This window comes from Nicotiana sylvestris, chromosome 9, assembly GCF_000393655.2.
Source record: "Nicotiana sylvestris chromosome 9, ASM39365v2, whole genome shotgun sequence".
Taxonomy (NCBI): domain Eukaryota; kingdom Viridiplantae; phylum Streptophyta; class Magnoliopsida; order Solanales; family Solanaceae; genus Nicotiana; species Nicotiana sylvestris.
In genome coordinates this window covers 80712514-80733153 of record NC_091065.1, presented here as the reverse complement: position 1 = coordinate 80733153, position 20640 = coordinate 80712514, and the positions used below count along the sequence as shown (strand labels likewise).

General features: G+C 39.4%; 1 protein-coding gene across 18 annotated transcripts in view; it reads right to left on the bottom strand.

Annotated features, from left to right (window-relative positions):
• Positions 1–1190: 1190 nt before the first annotated feature.
• The window catches only part of LOC104234479 (uncharacterized), a 33287-nt gene continuing 13837 nt past the window's right edge, over positions 1191–20640 (bottom strand). For 14 of the 18 annotated variants that reach the window (XR_011402163.1, XR_011402165.1, XR_011402166.1 and 11 more), the window contains one exon: positions 3528–4231. Coding sequence is in view for 3 of the 18 variants with exons in the window: in XM_009788041.2 (XP_009786343.1) it covers positions 2044–2514 (471 nt within the window). In the remaining 15 variants the exon portion in view is untranslated. Of the gene's footprint in view, positions 2515–3527; positions 4232–15371; positions 19476–20640 lie in introns of those variants that run through there. The other 4 variants (XM_009788041.2, XM_009788042.2, XM_070155892.1 and 1 more) reach the window with 2 other exon arrangements.

The window sequence follows — 20640 nt, the reverse complement described above, 5'->3', positions numbered from 1 at the left end:
TTTGGTTTGGTTCTAATATTTGAAAAACCGACTTACTTGGTTTGGTTTCTTTTTAGGGAAAAACCGATCCAAACCAAACCATGAACACCCCTACCATTAATCTAAAGGGAAACTGAAACAACCTAGATGGTTAACAATATTGCTGCCACGGTCTCCGCCTTGCTACGGTCTCCGGCAATTCCCAGGTACCCAGCAGGCTACTTGCAATTGATTTACAATTGAGTTTGGGTTGATGTTGCTCGATAATGCTCAATCTTCGATGTCAATCTTCTCCCTCTCATCCGTCTCCAATTTCTCTTTTCCTGTAGGTTTCAAGATTGTTGCAGAAATCATCTTCTCCTTCACATTCTTGTCTTTATCGGCAAAAAATTTGCTTACTAGGTACCAATTTGTGATTTTTGATATCCAACATTGGCGTTTTGAAATTTATGAAAGTATAGCCTTTTCTTTGTTTGCTAAGTCGTTTATGATATCTGGCTACTGTTAGATTGATAGTCGATTGATTGAATTGATTCCTCCTTTGTTTCTCTATTGTTTTTGAATTGGTTCCTCTGTATGTTTTCTAAGGCAACTATTATTTTTGTGATTGTTCAGAAATTTTTAAGTGTCGTTAATGCATATTGATGTTTTAGTTGAATATCACTAGTTGAGATATGAATTCAACTATGTTCAAACTTTTTGCCCGAGCATGATATATATACTGTTTTGTATTCTGTTATTAGTTGATGGTTTAGTGCGTCATTAGGCTTATTACTACTAGTTTTTACCTTATTACAAAGACGAGTTTTAGCGGCTAAAAGGTTCGCAAAATATTTTACCTTATTAATGCATTGATAAAATAATCTGACTGGCGGCCATCGTTTTAAACTTTCCTTGCTCCTGCTTTGCATACTACTTGCTGATATGGTTAGACTTGGTTTAAAAACTCTTTAAGTTAGTGATAAAAATTCTTTGGCATTTCTTAATAAAAAAATTAATTTGGCATTTTTAACTAAATAAGCTACATGCAACTACACTTTTCTTAGGAAATGATCTTTAAAAAATAACAGAAACACGTCAATTACTAGAGGGAATGGAAAAAATGGAAATAAAAATTTTAAAGGGAAAAAGAAGAAAAAGTTGAAGAGGAAAGACCAAAGGTTGCATTTTCCCTAATAATTGTTGCATTCAATTCGTCTCATGAAGAACCATTTTACTTTTCCCACTTTCTCTGTATATCACTTCTAATCTTCATTGCAACTAAAACCTGATAGAGAATGGAAGTTGCTGAGACACCAAAAGCTTCTCTCTTTTGTCTCTCTTTGAGTTTAGGTGTTGTAAACTCTCTTAATATCAACTTTATGTATGTTGTAGCTCTAGATTTATTAATGTATGTAGGAACGTTCTTTGAGTGGGGAGACTAATCATGTTTTCCTCTCATTTTTTCACTACTTTGGTCAGTTTTTCTTAATTCTTATTGAGTTTTGATTACATGCATTTTTTGATACTATTACCTACATGCAGACTTCAACTGTTGGTTTCTGGTCTTTGAAGCTTACTACTGCATTACTGACCTTGTCTTCTAATACTGAAGTACAATTTCCACCTAATTTAGCATTTAGAGCACCATCAACCTTGGCCTCACGGGACACCACCTTTTTCTCCTGGGATTGTTTACTTATATCACAATCAATTGCCTTCTCAGATAGACTGTGAGGTGAAGAAGCAGCCTTTTCCATCTCACTTGACTTCTCAGTGATCCCCAACTTCACTCTAGCCGGTTGTGAACCAATGCAGGGAGAGTTGAACTGTTTGTTGTATCCTCCTGTCATTGTCTCTTCAGGGGGAAAAAAAAGAGGCCTTTCTATCTCTAGAGAACTCCGTAGCAGCACCCTTGGATGGATGCAGTTTATTCTCTGACCATGAAGCACTAGCACTAACAACCAGTTTCTCTCTATCACCATGGTCATCATTTCTACGGTCACCAGTGGAGATATCAGCCAGAGGTGACTTTGACTTAACATCATCACCTGTGCAATCATCTTCAGCAGCAAGGGTATTTCTTTACAGAGAAACAGAAGGTGAAACCATGTCAGACTTGGACATTTCTTCGGCAGCCACACCGGCAAGGAGATTCATTCCAATAGCATCACCCAATAATATAGGCATATTTGCTTCAGAATATTTTACACAGCTCTCAATCAAAGCATTCATGGAGCTAAAAGAAGCTTCGTGCAGTTTTCCAGACTTCAGTTTAATCCCTGATGTACAAGCAGCTCTAGCTTCTGCTGATTTCTTGCTCTCATCGACAATCTTGCTTCGCTCTTCCTCTGGACCTGTAGCTAGTGATCCATCACCGTCTTCAGAACCGGTTAGCACATCTTTGAAATCATTGCTTTGCCAGGATTTAGCTTTCGCACTTTCTTTTAATGTTCGGTCAAATTGATCATTCTTTTCAGAAAGCACAGGAGGAGAAGCTCGGCTGCTCATGTTCATAGGGTCCTCATAGGATCCTGCATGGCACTCTGTGCAGGACTACTGGGAAGTCAACTGATGAAAATTTCTTTTGCTCATTACTTTGATAATTTATGGGCAAGATAAAGGTTTGATTTAATAATTGATACTTTAGTTTCTTGTTATGCCTTCCTTTTACGATCAAAACTTGACATTTGGTACTAGACTGATTTAGTCTATAGTGTGTTATGTTTTGGATTGGGGCCAACTTCTTTTAGGAGGCCTACGTATTATGCATTATTTTCATAGTTTGCAGCTTCTCAAGAAGGCTATGCATTATTTTCACTATTTTCTGTATGAAAATCTTTGTAATTGATGTATTTCTTTGTGCTTACTATGTATTTCTTTCTTGTCATTCGGAAATGACAAAAATGGGTTTGTTCGTGATTTAGGACTTGGTCCAACTCCTCTGTTCTATGGGGTAGTAGATCTTACTTAGAAAATATTGTTGTGGAGGATTCGTCTAATGAGGATTCGTCTAATGAGGTTGTACAAAGGTTAGAACAAGAGATAACCGAGTTAAAGGATAAGCACAATGAAGAAATGAATCTGATGGAACAAAATCAAGAAGATGCAATCAGATTTACTCCAAACCAGACAATTCATGCGCAAATATGCTTCTAATGAATCAACGCCTCAAATATCAATGGCACCTCAAGTGAATAGGTAACTCGATTTCATAAGTTTTAGACATTCTTAATGAAATTTTAATCATATAAAAGTATTATTATCTAATGTGTTAATATTTATCAGGCCCCCGACGCCAACGGCCATGAACGAGTACCACAAATATCAAGGATACCTAGTGTTGCTGAAAATACTTCACTTTCTTACGGTACTACTCATCTTTATCCTTTAGCACGCTACTGTTTGAGTTTTCGTACTGTAGATCATTAAGAAATCTTCTTTTATGATCTTAGTATATCTTCGCCCGAACATTTTCTTCTTCCTTTAAAGATTTCATCTATTTATTTGTCTAATATTATTACATATCTTTCAAACTTCTTACATCCCTTTCCTTCAGAAGATTCCTGCAGCTCAATCATATAACTTTGGTAATTCAGTATAAATAGAACATGACTAAAGTTTCTTGCTGCTTACATAAGGTGCATTCCATTCTGGTTGAACAGTGGTATCTAATAAAAATGCAGTTGATTTTTTTTTATGTGCTAACAATAAGCAATACATAGTTTTTCATCACTTACTCCCTGATGTTATCTTTTGTATAAAGAATACAGTGTAGTGCTGTTGAATAACTTAAAGCAGTGACTGGTTTCCCTGTGGTGGCATTGAGCTGTGTAGATAGCTGAAGGGATCTCCAAAAGGGTTTGCAGACCCCATATAAATAATTTGTTGAGGATATTGACCTTGATATTGATTATTAGATATCATCATCATATTTTACTGTAGGAATTGCTGCAGTTGCATCACTTGCTGTTGTTGCATCAGCTGTTGTTATTGTTGCTTTTGCTGGGACATTATTTCCATTTGTACGTTCGTTGGAGGTGCTCTGTTGTTTGACATGGCAAAGGGGTCATGTTGATTGAATGGATTCTGTGCAAGGATTTCATACCCGTATGCACTATAGCCAGCATTTTGCAGCTGTATTTGTCTCATAGCTACATCATCTTCATTTAAGTTGTCATGTAATAACTTGTCGAATCCTCCAGCCAATTTTTAACTAGTGTGACTTGGCTCGTATTGTTGCTCGATGGAGTAACAAGAGCCAGTTCCCATCCTGTTTGATAGTTTGAGCAGGTTTTGAGACCAAAAATTTCACTAAAAATTGAACTGTTATTCTACAGTGAATTTTTTTTTTGGCTTGGGGCAGTGTTTTGTTAGCACAAAAATTGAGGTTTACAGAAGAACTTCAGCTTCTTCTGAAGTGAAATCCCGCCAAGTCTTGCATAAAATTTATATATTTTTGCTGTCTACATTGGTGTGATCATCTCTGTCTTGCATTCCTCTTATATTTAGTGATGACTACTAGAAGAAGAAGATTTGCTTGCTTATGCGTACATCTACAGTGCTCATATATTTCATCTATTGACATAGTTATTTTACAATTTCAGGTCATACAATCTGATGATCGATAATTTAGCGAGTCGAAGATTTCAATATGACGAAGAGTTGCAAAAACTATTTGAAGACTATTATTCATTAGGATTAGTCATATAATGATATTAGCTATTTACTTCAAACAATAAAAGTTTATTTTTTAAGTTACTATGGTATTAATATTTTGGATTAGTACTTCCTTTTGTTTGTTAAGATTTAATGAGATACATTATATTTTTATGTATTAATTTTAATATGTTTTATTATTTGGAAATTTTTTTGAACGAATGTAGTAGCTATTATTAATGATGGTTAAACTATTGCCGTCATAGCTGGTGACTTTTAGCGCCAATTTAACAGGATATATCGGTTATAAAAACAGATGATAAAAGGTTAAATTATGATGTTTCTACAGGGAAAATTGTAACCATTATAATTGCTGCTAAAGATAACTTTTTAGCGGCAATTTAATTGAACTTACTAGCAATTAAAATGGATGCTAAAAGGGCATACTAATACGTTTTCAAAAGGGATATTATAGCCATTCTAATTGCCACAAAACAATTACCGCTAAAAGTATGGACTTTTAGCGACAAGTTTTTTTTGAATTTAGCGACTATAAAAATGGGCATTAAAAGAGCATTGGTAGTCGTTTCAGCTTGGATTTAGCCGTTATCATAATTGTCGCAAACAATTGCCGGTAAAGCAAATGATATTTAGCGGCAATAAGTCATACCATTTACCAGCTTTTGTGATAAATGTCGCTAAAGGCTTTACCGACCCCGGCTTCAGCGGCTAAATATCAATAGCCGGTAAATGATATAGCGGCTATTGTTATTGCCGCTAATGCCCTTTTTTATTGCCGCTAAAGCCTTTTTTTGTTGTAGTGTAAGTCTAAATTCGACCTTGCTCGAATATACAAGTCAAAACTGACTTCGTCCAAGTTGGCAAGTCTGAATTCGACCTCATTCGAATATACAAATCAAGGTTGATTCCGCCCAAGTTGGCAAATCAGAAGTCAACCTCGCCCGAACTTATAGATCCAAAGTGACTTCATTCGAACTCACACAACGAGATCTACCCTCATTCGAATCCCCAATTGAAAAATCAGAGACTCATCATGGAGAAATCGAAGATCTTCCCGAGAAAGAAAAAACAAAAAAAAACGGGAGAGAAGGAGAAAGAAAGTCAAAAGATACACAAACAAAGGTGAAGCAACTATTTTATTCAAATGTACGTGCGCAACCGTCGCGCCTTAAAAAGGCCAAAAATGGCCCTAAAGAAAAAGATGAAAATAAACAACAAAAGAACAAAAAAAAAACTAAGTACAAAAGCTGCAACAATGTTTCACTCGGCGTTGATAACTAGGGGTTTTAATGCATTTTATACTCCTTGCTTATGCTTTGATTAGAAATTCATACAAAATAGTCCCAAAAGGCTCACAAGTGTGCTTGATTGCAGGTTTGATCAACAAAGTGACAAAATGTCAAAGATCGGCTCAAAAAGGAGTGAAACTTGCACAAGTCCCAAGACAAGACAAAGCTCAGGCAAAACAGGCTAGTGCGGCCGCACACCATTATGTGCGGTCCGCACTAGGGGATTCAGAGAGATTGACATTCAGGCACAAAGGCAATGCGGCCGCAGTACGTTTTGTGCGGTCCGCACTTGAATTAGTGCGGTCCGCAGACCCAAGAATCAGAGAGATGCCAGTTTTGAAGTTTCAAGCCAATGCGGTCCGCAGTCCATTCTGTGCGGACCGCACAGAAGCCTCCGCGGCCGCAGTCCGTTCTGAGTGATCTGCATTGCCTGTTCAGAGAATTGGATTTTGAAGTCAAGAGCTCTAGTGCGGCCGCACTCTATTTTGTGCGGTTCGCACTAACCCCGCAAGGGCATTTTTGTCCAGAATTTTCAGCTTAGTATAAATAGCTTCTTTTCCCATTTTTAGGGTAGCAGATAGTTTTGTAACGTAGCTACACTCGTGGGTTCGACTTTCTTAGCCATTTTGGGCAATTTCATCTACTTTTCATCATTGAATCTTGTTATTTACCTTAGTGATCAATTAATATGAGTTGTTTTTCATCTATTTCTTGCTTTTCTTCTTTAATTATGAGTAGCTAGACCCATAAGCTAGGGTTGTGGCTCAACCCTAGTGTGGGTAATTGATGGATTTTGTATTTTAGGGCTAAATTGACTATGGGTGTTTGATATTTGGGCCTATTTCATGGTTAATTTCTGAATTAGTGGTTACAAACACTAGTTTGTGTTTAGTTGACTTGGGTTCTTCTTGAGAAAGAGAGTTTAAGTCTCCGAAATTGGTCCAACAAGGAATTGGGGCGTACCCAAGAGATTGATAGCCCCAATTAAAGGGTTAAACCTCGAGAGAGTAATACCCGACTTGAACCCTAGTTGCCTGTGCAAATTTGCATACCCAACTAGTCTTAAGAAAGTCAATTTGGGAAAAATCACTCGAACCACCGAGATTCAATTATGTCAATGGTGTCTTAGATTCAATTACCCGTCAATTAACCACCTAGGTGAAAATCATTACCCTAGTGCCTTTTAAACCATTTGAACAACCCTTTTTAGTTTAACTCTTAGCTTAATCTAGTTCCATTTGCCATTTGTAGTTGATAATAGTAGAAGTAAAACGAAAACCCCAAAAATGATTAGAAGTGTAATTTGGAACACATATGCAATCCTAAACTAGATAGATACTCGATTCCAAATTCTAGCTCTCTGTGGAAATCGATCCCGACCCAAAATCTGGTAAAAGTTGCTCCGACCCTCTCTCGCTACTCAATAGTAGTGCGGAGTAGGCCGTGATCAGGCGTCATCTCCACCGCCGTTCTCCCCAGCATCATCATCATCAGAAAGAAGTTCATCCTCAATCTCAACGCCCTCACCAACCTCCGGTGTCGCAGGGTCGTAACCGCAGGCAATACGAGCCTCGCGTGCCTTCGCCCAAGCATCTTCAAAGGCAGCCTCAGGAACACTTCCTCGCCTCCCACAAACCCTTGCATATATCTCGTTGGGCCTCGGCATGGACCCATAGCTCATACAAGCAGCGGGGGACAGTGGTAGAGGCAGACTCAACCTGAGCCAACAGTCTCCCAAGATCGAAGCTTCCCAGTTAAATTCGCCAATATGCTCATCGAGCCGCGCCTCCTTCAGCGTGCCCGTCGCCCTCTCAGATTCCTGCTCAGACTTGAGGACGCAGATAGTGTCTTCTAACGTCGCCTCCCTCGCCAAAGCCGACACTTGAGGACCCTAGGCTCTATCCAACTCGGCCACTTTCTTTTCTAGCTCGGTCACCTTCTCCGTCCATTTTGCACTCAGAGCGTCGACTCTAGTAGCATTTTGCTCGAGTTCAACTCTTAAAGACAGCACCTTCGCCTGAAGGTCCACGCACTCCGCGGAAACCTGCCCACCTCGAGCTCCTTGCCTTTGGCGTGAAGTAGCTCCTCAAGCTTGTTGTATCTGCGGATCAACTGCATCAGTTTCTCATCTCTTTTCTCCAACTCCTCCCTAGCGGACTGGGTACCAACACCCGCTCTAAGCTGCTCGTGCATCTCACGACACCTGTTACGATACCGCTGTTATTTCTCGGCCATTTTTAGAAAAATCTCAGCCCGCATCTCGGAACTACGAGCACTCTCGATCTCCAGTATGTAAGTCTAATAAAAACAAAGAGGAGAGAAAGAGTTAGTGTAAAGACAAAGGTCACAAAACAAAGAAAACAAAAGGGAACCCACCCTTAAGGCCATCACAGCCACACCGCGTGACAACCCAGAATCGCTGACCTCCCGAAGAGATCCGCTTTCAGTGTGGAAATAGAAGATTGAACTGTGGCACCAAATCCACCGTGTCCTACAACAGGTTGAAATTCGACGAAATTTCAAGTATGCGGGAAGGGCCTTCTGTCCTGACCTTAGTCCTGATAAAGCCCTCCTCGAACATCCTCATGTCCTTACGGGCAATGTCAGAGTTGGATTCATTATCCTCAACCATGACGCCCTTTCCCCCTCTCATTGGTCGAAGAAGGGGAGCGGTTCTGCTGAGATGTCGATGGGCGGCCCAAAATAATAACGACGACCTCGAAACTCCTTCCCTCTGCCATAATAGCCTCTTGAACGCTCGCAACAGGTGTCGCCTCCGTGTCCAGGCTGGCACCACCGCCGATATCGAGTATCGTCAAAACAAGGTCGCCCCTCGAGGGCGTTTCGGCTAAAGAGGCCCCTTCCAACACTACCCTTCGCTTCTTCGATGGGGCTTCCTCTCCACTACCGATGCGAGAAAATTCGCTCGTTGAGCGAAATGCGGGGACTGGAGTCTCCTGTTAAGGAGCAACCTCCAAGCGTACGGTTTCGGCCACGGGCGCGGTCCGATGAGCAGCCAGACTCTCTACGCCATCGCCCGCAGTAGCTTTTGGTGCGGGCCGGGCGAAGGGAGTCGGTTGACGGAATACGAGCACAGGAGCCCTCGTCCTTCTCTCTCCTATCTGACCTGTCAATAAGAAGGGATTTGATCATATAACGACAAGGTTAAAGAAACTACGGAGCGGAGAGCAAAGCAAGACCACAACGAGCCAACTCATCGGTAAGAGGCTTGCGCCCAAACTTCTCATGGAAAGGCAATCATTCATGAATTCCCATCGTGTAGGGGAGAATTGCGCTCACCCACTCGCAGATATCGGCAACTAGCGGGGGAGGCATTCTCTCAGCTAGAAAAACAAAAACAAATCCTCAGCAAATTCGTTAAAGGGAGACGGCCGACGACTGTCTTAAGAAAAATTGCATAAAATAAACAGAAAGGAAAACTCACGAGCGAAATTCCACGTCTCAAGAAACCCTGATGGGTTCGACACGACGTGCTCTGTTAGGACATAGAAGAAGCTCTCCCAAAAGTGGCGATTGGCCTTATCGTCCATCTTCACCACCAAACTCTTGGTTCCTCGATAACGCATATGAATCATTGTACCCCGAAGAAAATGAGGGGCGAAGAGATGGAGCATGTACCCTAGAGAAATTCCTCGGCCGGCCAGCTCCGCATACTTGATGAGCATGAGGAAAAGCTTGTACGCATACGGAGAGAGTTGAGCCGCACACTCCTCATAGAAGAGGTAGAAATCCAACACCAAGGAAGGAAGGGGAAGCGTGTACTCGATGACAAAGGGATACGCGTAACATGCGCAGTAGCCCAGGCGGTGTAAATGCACTATGTCCCAATCCACCGATACCATATTAATGTGATTAGGGATCCCCCATTTGGCTTTGAACGCCGTGAACGCCTGAGCATCCATCGTGGAAGGAACGGGCTTCAGTTCATCTCCGGCGGCGTTAAAATCGGTCCTCGCCTTCCCCGGGCGAGGAACCACCTCATCTACCATCGGAAACCCCTCGTCTTCCACTACCTCTTCGAGCAGCGATATGTCATTTTCCGGCACCAGAGCACCTACAGCTTTATCAGAGCGGGAGCGAATCCTAGCAAAAGCAGAAATATGAGAGATTAAAGAAGGTGTTGAAGATTTGTGAGGTTCTTTCTTAAGCAATTGAAAAATGTAACATTCAAATGAGAGGCTCCCCCCCCTATTTATAGGGATATAAATGCCCTGAGCGGGAAAACCAAGAGCCGCCAGTTAGAAAATGGAAAGGGCACGGGAAAACGACACTACCTAGAAAACGTCCGCCATAATAACGCACAGGGAATATTAATGACATCCTGAACTGACGTGACAGCCCAATTTTGAACTGACATAACGGTCTGATGCTATTCTCAAAGTGTCACGTTGCTACCTCGCCATGAGGTTCTCGCCCCTCGCATAAAGCATTCAAATTTCTCCCAATTCTGGAATCAACAGAGTCCGCCATCGAGATCGCCAAGAGGCGACCCCAATGGGCGGAGGGACTAAATGTATGGGTCAAACTCTGACCACGCATTGATTAGCGCTAAAAGGAATGGTAAGGGATCAACTAAGTCGTGGTCGTACCCACAAGGCCCAATAACAACGAGTATCTCGGCCACTGCCGAGATCGAGCCGTCAAAAGCTTGTACGGCAAAGTAAATGTCATGATACTCGAGGGAGGCAACGTGAATTACAATCAAGGGATGAAGGCATTCTCGTTAAGGACCGTTGGACAAAAGGGAATGTTGATAATATATATATAATATATATATAAAGGGAATGCTAAGACAAGAAATGGGGGGCCTTCCTCTCCGAGAGAGAAGAGATGAAGAAAACCGAGAAAAGGCTTAGATAGTGTACAAATTAATCATGATTATTGAATCAACAAAGATAGATCTCGTTACTGTCGATGGCATTCCATATTTTCCGTCTTTATCACTACATCACGGGATAATACGTCAAGAATGTAAGCCTATCATCCATATTCGATATCTTATATGATCCCAGAAAGTTTATAAGCTTGATTATATCTTATTTGCTTATTCAATGTACTTAAATCTAGAGTTAATTATCATTGGCTAAGATTTATCGTCTATTTTCTTCATTAATTAGTTTAGCAAAAAGCTTAATACTTTTTGGTCAAACAGTATCAGAGCCATTGCTGCCTTTTTTAGGTGAGTTATCTCCCTCGCAACACTAGGGTTCCTTTTTTATCAAAGAGGTCGAGTTTTCTCTCTTGTTGGTTGTCCGCAACACAAACTCCTTCTGATTTCCTTCTGATTGGGCTGAAATATAGAGACATTCAAGGAGACGGTTTTTGGAGGAATCTTGTCTTCGGATGAAATTCAACTTCTCCGTCGCCTCCTAGCCAAACTTTACTCCGCTAATATTGCCACATCCAATCATGTGCAATCAAGTATTGCCTTTGCTGATAACTTTAATTCTTGGATTATCGATTATGGTGCAAATAGACACATGATAGGCTCTTCTAAAGGCATTCAAAACCATTCTCCGTATCCCAAAGGAGATAATATTAAAATAGCCAATGATTCTTTAACACATATCTTTGGAACAGGTTCTGTCATTTGTAATAATATTAAACTATCATCTGTGCTCCATGTCCCTGAGCTGCCTATCAATCTATTATCTATTAGTGCCATCACCAAAGCTCTAAACCGTAAAATCAAGTTCTTTCCCGATCATTGTATTTTTCAGGATCTTCAAACAGGGAAAAGGATTGGCAGTGATAGATTGCGTGATGACTTGTATATATTATATGGGATTCAAAACTCTAGTCAAGCCTTTTTTGGGGAAAGCAAGGATGTCAACCAAGAAATAATACAACGGCATAGACGGTTAGGACACTCATCATTCTTTGTTTTGAAGAAGGTATATCCCGATTTGTTAACAAGGACTCGATTTGAATCTTTGTTCTGTGATGCGTGTGAATATGCCAAGCATACTAGAAACTCTTACCCTGTGAGCGATAATAGAAGCCCAACTCCGTTTATGACTATTCATTCTGATGTATGGGCTCCTACCCAAACTGTTTCTTTGTCTGGTAGTCGATGGTTTGTTACTTTCATTGATTGTTGCACTAGGATGACTTGGGTATATATGTTAAAAGCCAAAAGTGAAGTTTTCTCTTGTTTTCAGAATGATGATTTGTACTCAGTTTGATGCCAAAATAAAAATCTTGAGAACTGGCAATAGTGCACAAAATGGGGTCGCTGAAAGAAAAAATAGGCATCTGTTAGAAGTAGCAAGATCTTTTATGTTCACCATGCATCTACCAAAACCTTACTGGGGGATGTTATTCTAGCGGTTGCCTATCTTATCAACAGAATGCCACTTAAATCCCTCAATTTTCAAAGTACTCTGGAAACTTTAAAGGGTAAGAATGAATATATTGTTCCTCTAAAGGTGTTTGGGTGTGTTTGCTTTGTCCACACTAGAAATTCTGGGAAACTTGATCCTAGAGCTATAAAATGTGTTTTCATTGGGTATTCCCCGACACAAAAAGGTTACAAATGTTATCATCCTCCCTCTAGGAAATCTTGTGTTAGCATGGATGTTACCTTTCCAGAATCTGAGCCCTATTTCAGTATTACCTCATCACCTCTTCAGGGGGGGAGAGTAGTAAGGAGGAAGAGGTGATTCTACCTAGTTCCATTACTGGACCTCTTGATGACATTGTCACATGGGAAAGTGAAATTGGAGAAAGAATTCAGGGAGAGACTACTGGGCGTTTGGATAGGCCTGATTTGAAAACTTACTCAAGGAAAATATAGAGCAGAAGAAACCATCATGCAATCTACCGAAACTGAACCTTCTTCTACTGGTGAGTTATCTACATTTCCTAACGAGTTAGATGAACCTATTGCTCTCAGAAAAGGAGTCAGATCTTGCACTACCAAACACCCTTTATTTAATTTTGTCTTCTTCCTATAGAGCATTTGCCTTATCTATTTCTTCTATGTCTATTCCCTAGAATTGGAGGGAAGCTTTTGCAGATCCTAAATGGAAACAAGCTATGATTGAATAAATGAAGTCCTTATCAAAAATGAGACATGGGAACTTGTCACTTCACCACCAGACAAGAAGTTGGTTGGCTGCAAATGTTTCTTTACTGTGAAACATAAAGCTGATGGCTCAATTGAAAGATTCAAAGCAAGATTGGTGGCTAAGGGATTCACTCAGACTTATGGAGTGGATTATCAAGAGACATTTGCCCATGTTGCTAAGATGAACACTGTTAGAATTCTTTTATCTTGTGCAGCTAATCTTGATTGGGATTTGCAACAGTTTGATATGAAGAATGCATTTCTTCGTGGAGACTTAGAAGAAGAGGTGTATATGGAGATTCTTCTTGGATTTGATACAGCACAGAGTCAAGGAAAGGTATGCATATTGAGAAAAGCCTTATACGGAGTGAAGCAATACCCTAGAGTTTGGTTTGAACGATTCAGCAAAGCAATGATCTCCTTTGGTTATCAACAAAGCAATGTTGATCACACCCTCTTCATAAGACATCAAACGGGTAAACTCACTCTTCTCATAGTTTATGTTGATAACATAGTAATGACGGGAGATGACAAAGAGGAGATGTCTCGATTGAAGAAGTTGTTGGCACATGAATTTAAGATCAAAGATCTAGGAAAATTGCAGTATTTCTTGGGAATTGAGGTTGCTAGATCCAAAAGAGAAATCTTTATTTCTAAAAGGAAGTATATTCTGGATCTTTTGAAAGAAGTTGGTATGACAGGTTGCAAACCCGCATAATCGCCCATTGAAAGCAATCACAAGTTACAAAGCGGAGTTGGAGAATCAGTTGATAAGGAGAGATATCAGAGGCTGGTTGGAAGACTCATTTATCTCTCTCACACTAGACCAGACATAGCCTATTCAGTTAGCCTGGTGAGTCAGTTCATGCATGATCCCCGAGATCCTCATATGCAAGTTGTCTTTCACATTTTGTGGTATCTAAAGTCTGCTCCAAGGAAAGGTCTACTTTTCTCCAAACATGATCACCTCCAAATAGAAGCCTTTACAGACACAGATCGGGCTGGATCTCTAGATGACAGAAGATCAACATCTGGTTATTGTACGCTCATAGGAGGAAACTTGGTTACTTGGAGAAGCAAGAAGCAAAGTGTAGTTGCTAGATCAAGTGCGGAGGCAGAATATAGAGCTATGGCCCAGGGTGTTTGTGAACTGCTTTGGCTACAAAAGCTATTACAAGAATTGAGATTGTATAAAAAAGGAAAACTTTCCTTGTACTGTGACAACAAAGCTGCCATCAGTATAGCTCATAATCTAGTCCAGCATGACCGAACAAAGCATGTGGAAATTGATCGACACTTCATCAAAGAAAAAGTTACAACTCGTGTCTTGAGTTCGTTTCATGTGCCATTGGAAAATAGCTAGATAATATGTTTACCAAAGGTCCCAGCAAGCAAACTTTCCATACTTTGAGCTGCAAGTTGGGTATGTGCGACATTTTTGCACCAACTTGAAGGGGAGTGTTGATTAGCATGATTCAAGGAGACTTTATTTAGGAGTGTTGATTAGCATGATTTCAAGAGATTTGATTATATTTAGGAGATCTGATTTTATTTTGATTTGATATGATAGTTGGATTGATTGTATAGATTTATTTTATTTCCTTAATTAGCATTAGGAGTTTTATATAAATTGCATTGCTCATGGGATGCATACATACACATAAATACAAGAAGCCTTTTCTTCTTCTCAAAATCTACAGAATCAATTTGAGGAGAGAATGTAGAGATGAGACGGAAGAAACTATGTTAGCTCTATTTAGAATGAGTACATGTACAAGCTTATATAGTCGATGTCCTCTTCTCTATCACGTGCTTCTCACGTGACTTTTAACTAACTTCATCAACCAACTATTAATAGCTAATTGACAACTCATTAACACTAACTGCTTCTAACAACTAGCTAACAGTTACGTGATGCTCTTCTAGCTGAATTCTTCTGCTTCTGCTCATATATATTCCAATACTCCCGGTGAAAGACATCGAGCACATCCAACTTGGAAAGAAGAAGGTGATGTTGGCTTACATCTAAGCCTTTGGTTAGCAGGTATGCAATCTGAGATTGAGTAACTAGATAAGTAGTCTGAATCATCCCCTCTTTTACTTTCTCACGAACAAAGTGACAGTCGATATCAATATGTTTTGTTCTCTCATGGAATGTGGGATTTGCAGCAATTTGGATAGCTGCTTTACTATCACAAAGAAGTGGAACTGGTCTGGGAACAAATACTCCAAGGTCCTGTAACAGACCAAGCAGCCACACAACTTCTGCTACAAATGCTGCCATGCTTCGATATTCAGCTTCTGCCGAGCTTCTACTGATAGTATGTTGTTTCTTCGACTTCTAGAAGATTAAAGAGTCACCCAAATAGATGGCATAACCTGAGTGCCTAATGTTAGGGCATGCAGCACAATCTGCATCACAGAATGTAGTCAACTGAGTTGTGGAGTTCTCAAACATGAATATCCCTAAGCCTAGGCGTCTTTTAATGTATCTAATCACTCTTAATGTTGCATCCCAATGTGATCTCTTTGGTTGCTGCATCAATTGGCTAAGGACTTGAACTGTGAACAAGATGTCTGGCCTTGTGATTATTAGATAAATCAACTTTCCCACTAACTTTTGATAGTTGCTGATGTCCTCCAGTAAAGGATCATCTGTGCATCCTGTCAGCTTGTCATATTCTGTAGTAGTCAACTTAGTGTTGGCCTCAAGAGGTGTGGACATTGTCTTTGCACCACTTAATCCCACATCTGACACCAATTCTAGAACATACTTCCTTTGATTAAGAAGTATCCCTTTCTGTGACCTGAGCACTTCAATTCCCAGGAAGTACTTGAGCTCACCTAAATCCTTTACTTTGAAATTATTGTGCAGAGTTTGTTTTTCCTCATCAATTAAATCCTTGCCACTACCAGTGATAAGTATATCATCCACACATATTAGGATGATCACAATGCAGCCTTCTCGTTGCTAAGTGAATAGTGAATGATCATGTAGACTTTGACAGTATCCAGCTTCCAATAGAACAGTGGTATGCTTGATGTTCCATTGCCTTGAAGCTTGCTTGAGTCCATACAGGGATTTTAGCAGTTTACAGACCTTATACTCCCCCTATCTATGGAATCCCTGTGGTAGATCCATATAAACCTCTTCATATAAGTCTCCTTGAAAGAAAGTAATTTTTTTATACAAGAACCAATTCTTTGAAGCTGCTATACTGATTAATGTCTTAACAGTAACCATTTTTGCAATTGGGGAAAAAGTCTCATGGTAATCTAGTCCTTCCAATTGTATATATCCCTTGGCCATGAATCTAGCTTTATACTTGTCTATCTCTCCATTGGCCTTGTGTTTTTATTTTGTACACCCACTTGGAGCTTATGGCTTTCTTCCCAACTGGTAGTGTCACGAGCTCCCAAAGTCTTGTTGACTTCCAATGCATACATCTTTTGTTGCATTGCTTGGATCCAATCAATTAGGATCTGTAGAAGCTTCCTTGAATGATTCAGGCTCAATTGGTACAGAAAAAGAACTCAAGTAAGCCTGGTAGCTTAGACTGAGATGAGAATATGTGACATATTGTGAGATAAGATATGTGCAATGTGCTCTTGGCTTGATAGTAGTGACATAGTCACTGAGCCATATTAGTGGTCTGGCCACTCTACTTGGTCTGGTACTGGTGGACTCTTGTATATGAGTGTCTTGGTTTGCTTTTACTTCTTGTTCATGTTGTTGAATGGCGTTGTGATCAGGTTGAGAGAGTGCACTTTGATCAGATGAATTAGCTGGAAGATTATCATCTGATTGTAATTGATCTGCCTGGTCTCCTGTGTCTAGTGTTGCATTATAAGGCTCATGTGAAGCAGGAGTTGAGTTATTTCTGTCCAGTTTTGGACTTGGAGGTATAGCAGGTGTGCCATCTATATGTGTTAAGTCTTGTGCAACAAGTGTCTTAATAGTAGGAGTTTCTACATATGTTGAGTCTATCTTTCCATATACTGGTTTTCTGAATAAAAAAATGTCTCGTGCTTCCTCCTGTCCTGCAGTTCTGAAAGAAAATATAGACTCCCTAAACTGCACATCCATACTGACAAACATTTGGTGATCATCCAGGTCATAAAGCTCGTATCCCTTTTGTGTTTCAACATATCCCACAAACATTGTCTTCCTTGCTCTAGCTGCAAATTTATCACCTTTAGGCAGTCTACTTGAATAACGGAGACAGCCAAATACTCTAAGGTGATCCAATTTTGTTGTTCTTCCGTACAATAATTCAAATGGTGTTTTGCCTTACAACACTGTAGATGGTAGTTTGTTGATCAAATAGACAGTTGTTCTGAAACAGTCTTCCCAAAAACTTGGCTTGAATTGAACTTTGAAAACTCAATGCTCTAGCCACCTTTAATATATGTATGTGTACGAGCAGCTACTTTGATTTATAATACGATTACAAGCTAACAATTCATTGCATTTGGCGTTAAAAAACTTTGTGTCGGTGTCAGGTCTCAAGATCTTAACATTCCTGCCAAACTGATTTTTTATTAATGCAAGAAAGTTTTTCAACACCACAAACACTTCACACTTAGATTGAATCAAACAAATCTATGTAAATCTACTATTATCATCTACAATGGTAACAAAGTAGTACTTCTTATCATATGTAGCTTTCATATATGGTCCCGGACATTAAGATGTATCAATTGAAAAGGATTGTTAGTTCTACTACTACTATTAGGAAACTTCAGTCTGCTTTGTTTTGCTAGAGGGCATATCTCACAACACTCTTGAATGTTGGTTTCAACTTTATTCTTAAGACTTGCAACATTTGCATAGCTCCAATTGAAGGGCGTCCTAGTCTTAGGTGCCATAGCTTTCCACTGTTTTCCTTTCCTCCTTATAAACAGCTGCTCCTACTGCAGGTTTCATTACCTCCTGTAGTACGTACAATCATTCCCTTTCCTTACCAATCCCCAGAACTTTCCCATTGACGAGTCCCTAAAACACACAGAAATCATGGAAAAACAAAGCTACACAGGAAAGCTGCTTGGTTATTTTTGATACTGAGAGAAAGTTGGACTTGAAATCCGGAACATGTAAAACATTTTCAAGTTCATATTTTCCTAGGATCACTACATTCCCTACATTTGTAATTTTTGCTCTACCACCAGTTGGTATTTGCACCTTGCTGTTTATTTTGATCTCTCAGTGATCTAAAAGCAGTCAATAATTCTCCATATGATGTAATATGATGTGATGCCCCCGAGTCAATTATCCATTAAGAAGTAAAGGTGTTGGATAACTGTAAGATCATATATGCCATATTACCTGTTATGCTGCCCACACATTCACTTGAGGCTGGCTTGTCTAAAATGCTCAAAATCTGTTTGTACTACTGCTCTGTAAAGAAATGACCATGTCCTTGCCCCACAGACATATTTCCTCAATCTCCTGCCATTGTAAAGTTAGCAAAGGTCATAAATCCACCTATCTGTGCACTCTTCTTCTTACTTTTGAAATCCTGTGGATATCCAACTATCTTGCAACAACTTTCTTTCAATTGTCTCTTATATCCAAAATGCTCACAAACCATCCCATGCTTCTTAGGCTTAAAACCTTGGTATGCCTTCTCTGCTAGCATTGTCAAAGGGTCTCTATTCACATCGACTGCACCTCGACTGCACCCAGACATCTCTGACTTTCCTCTTGAGTCATAGTAGCATAGGCTTCATTAACAGACACCACAGGCCTCCTTGCCAACAAATTGCTTCTTATGTTACTATAAGTCTCATTAAGTCCCATATAAATTGCAGTAAACGCTGTGATCTTTAGTGTACAAATTAGGGCAAAGATTCTTCAAAGTCACACGAAGGCAAAGGAGCCAAAACATCTAGTTCATACCAAAACACCTTCATCTTAGAATAATAAGTAGTAATTGAATCAGTACCTTGTCTCAAAGTTGCAATCTCAGTCCAGAGATGATAAATCTTCATCAGATTCAATCTATCATATCTCTCTTGGAAATCACTCCAGACTTTCTTAGTGTTGGATGCATAGACGATGTTTGGCATCAATTCACTCGAAATTGTGCTGCCTATCCACGATAAAACAAACGCGTTGCATTTCTCCCACTACTCAGCTAGTTCTCCCATGTACATGCTTTTGATGAATGTTTCATCCACAAATCCAAGCTTGCTTTTGCCTCTGAGTGCCAATTTCATCGTTCTACTCCATAGTGCATAATTATTAAGACATGTGAGTTTTAGAGGAATTAAAACCAGTCCAAGTGCATCTCCAGCTTGAAGATATAATGGATGATTATGATCTAATGATGTGACTTCATTCCCTGCCATGGATGTGAAAAATTGAGCAAGCTTTACGCTCTTCAGTAGCTGCTGGAATCTCGCCGGAAAATCAGTCGCCCTTGGAGACTTGCTCTAATACCATGTCAAATTGACTACTGTAATTAGGGATTTGAATCAATTTGAGGAGAGAATGTAGAGACGAGATGGAAGAAACTATGTTAGCTTTATTTAGAATGAGTACATGTACAAGCTTATATAGTCGATGTCCTCTTCTCTATCACGTGTTTCTCACGTGACTTTTAACTAACTTCATCAACAACTATTAACAGCTCATTAACACTAATTGCTTCTAACAACTAGCTAACAATTATGCGATGCACTTTTAGCTGCATTCCTCTGCTTCTCTCATATACATTCCAATAATATTACAGAGATCCATTGGTAGAATGACATGAAAAAGAACATTGTCGAGTTTGTAGCTTACTACGCCAATTGTCAGCAAGTAAATAGAACATCAGAAGCAGGTGGGCTAGCGCAAAATATAGAGATCCTCATGTGGAAATGGGAGAGGATTAATATGGATTTCATCACAGAGTTGCCTCGTTCATATCGTAAGTTTTATTCTATTTGGGTGATCGTTGATTCATAGCTGAATTTTATTGACATTCCAGGGTTTCCTTCTTTTTTCTCGATATGAATTGAATAATTCTTATCCTTCTCCCTTTTCGTATTTTGTAACATTCTAACATGGTGTATTTTCGAGCACAAAAGAGCAATACTAGAGTAATGTATCAAATATATTAAGCGAGCCAACAATTCAAGAGTTTTAATGTTCTCGTGCTATATTCAATATGTTGAGACTCGATAATGTCAATAGCTTAACTTTTTGGATAATTTTTCTGAAAAAATGAATAGGTAGGGAAACAAGAAATAAAAACAACAAATTAAAATAAAAAGATGAGAAAAAGGTATAGTTTCACCTACAAAAATTATTAAGAAAAAAGATCAACTATATGTGAAACTCAATAATACCACAATGATAAAAAAATAAATTAGAGAAAACTAAAGTTATTTGATTAATTATAAGATTGATTAAAACTTGAAATCTCATATATTTTGATTTGATGACTATTTTAATAATTGAAAATTTGAAAAATTAAGTTTGTAATAGCCGCGCGAAGCGTGGAAAAATTTGCTAGTTTACCCTATTTATGTGCCATCTTGAGGCGTTTGTAGTTTTCAAGAATGATTATTACACTGGGTAAAACGGACAAAATATTGTTTTGAATTTTAAAATAATAAATTTGTGACAACTATTTT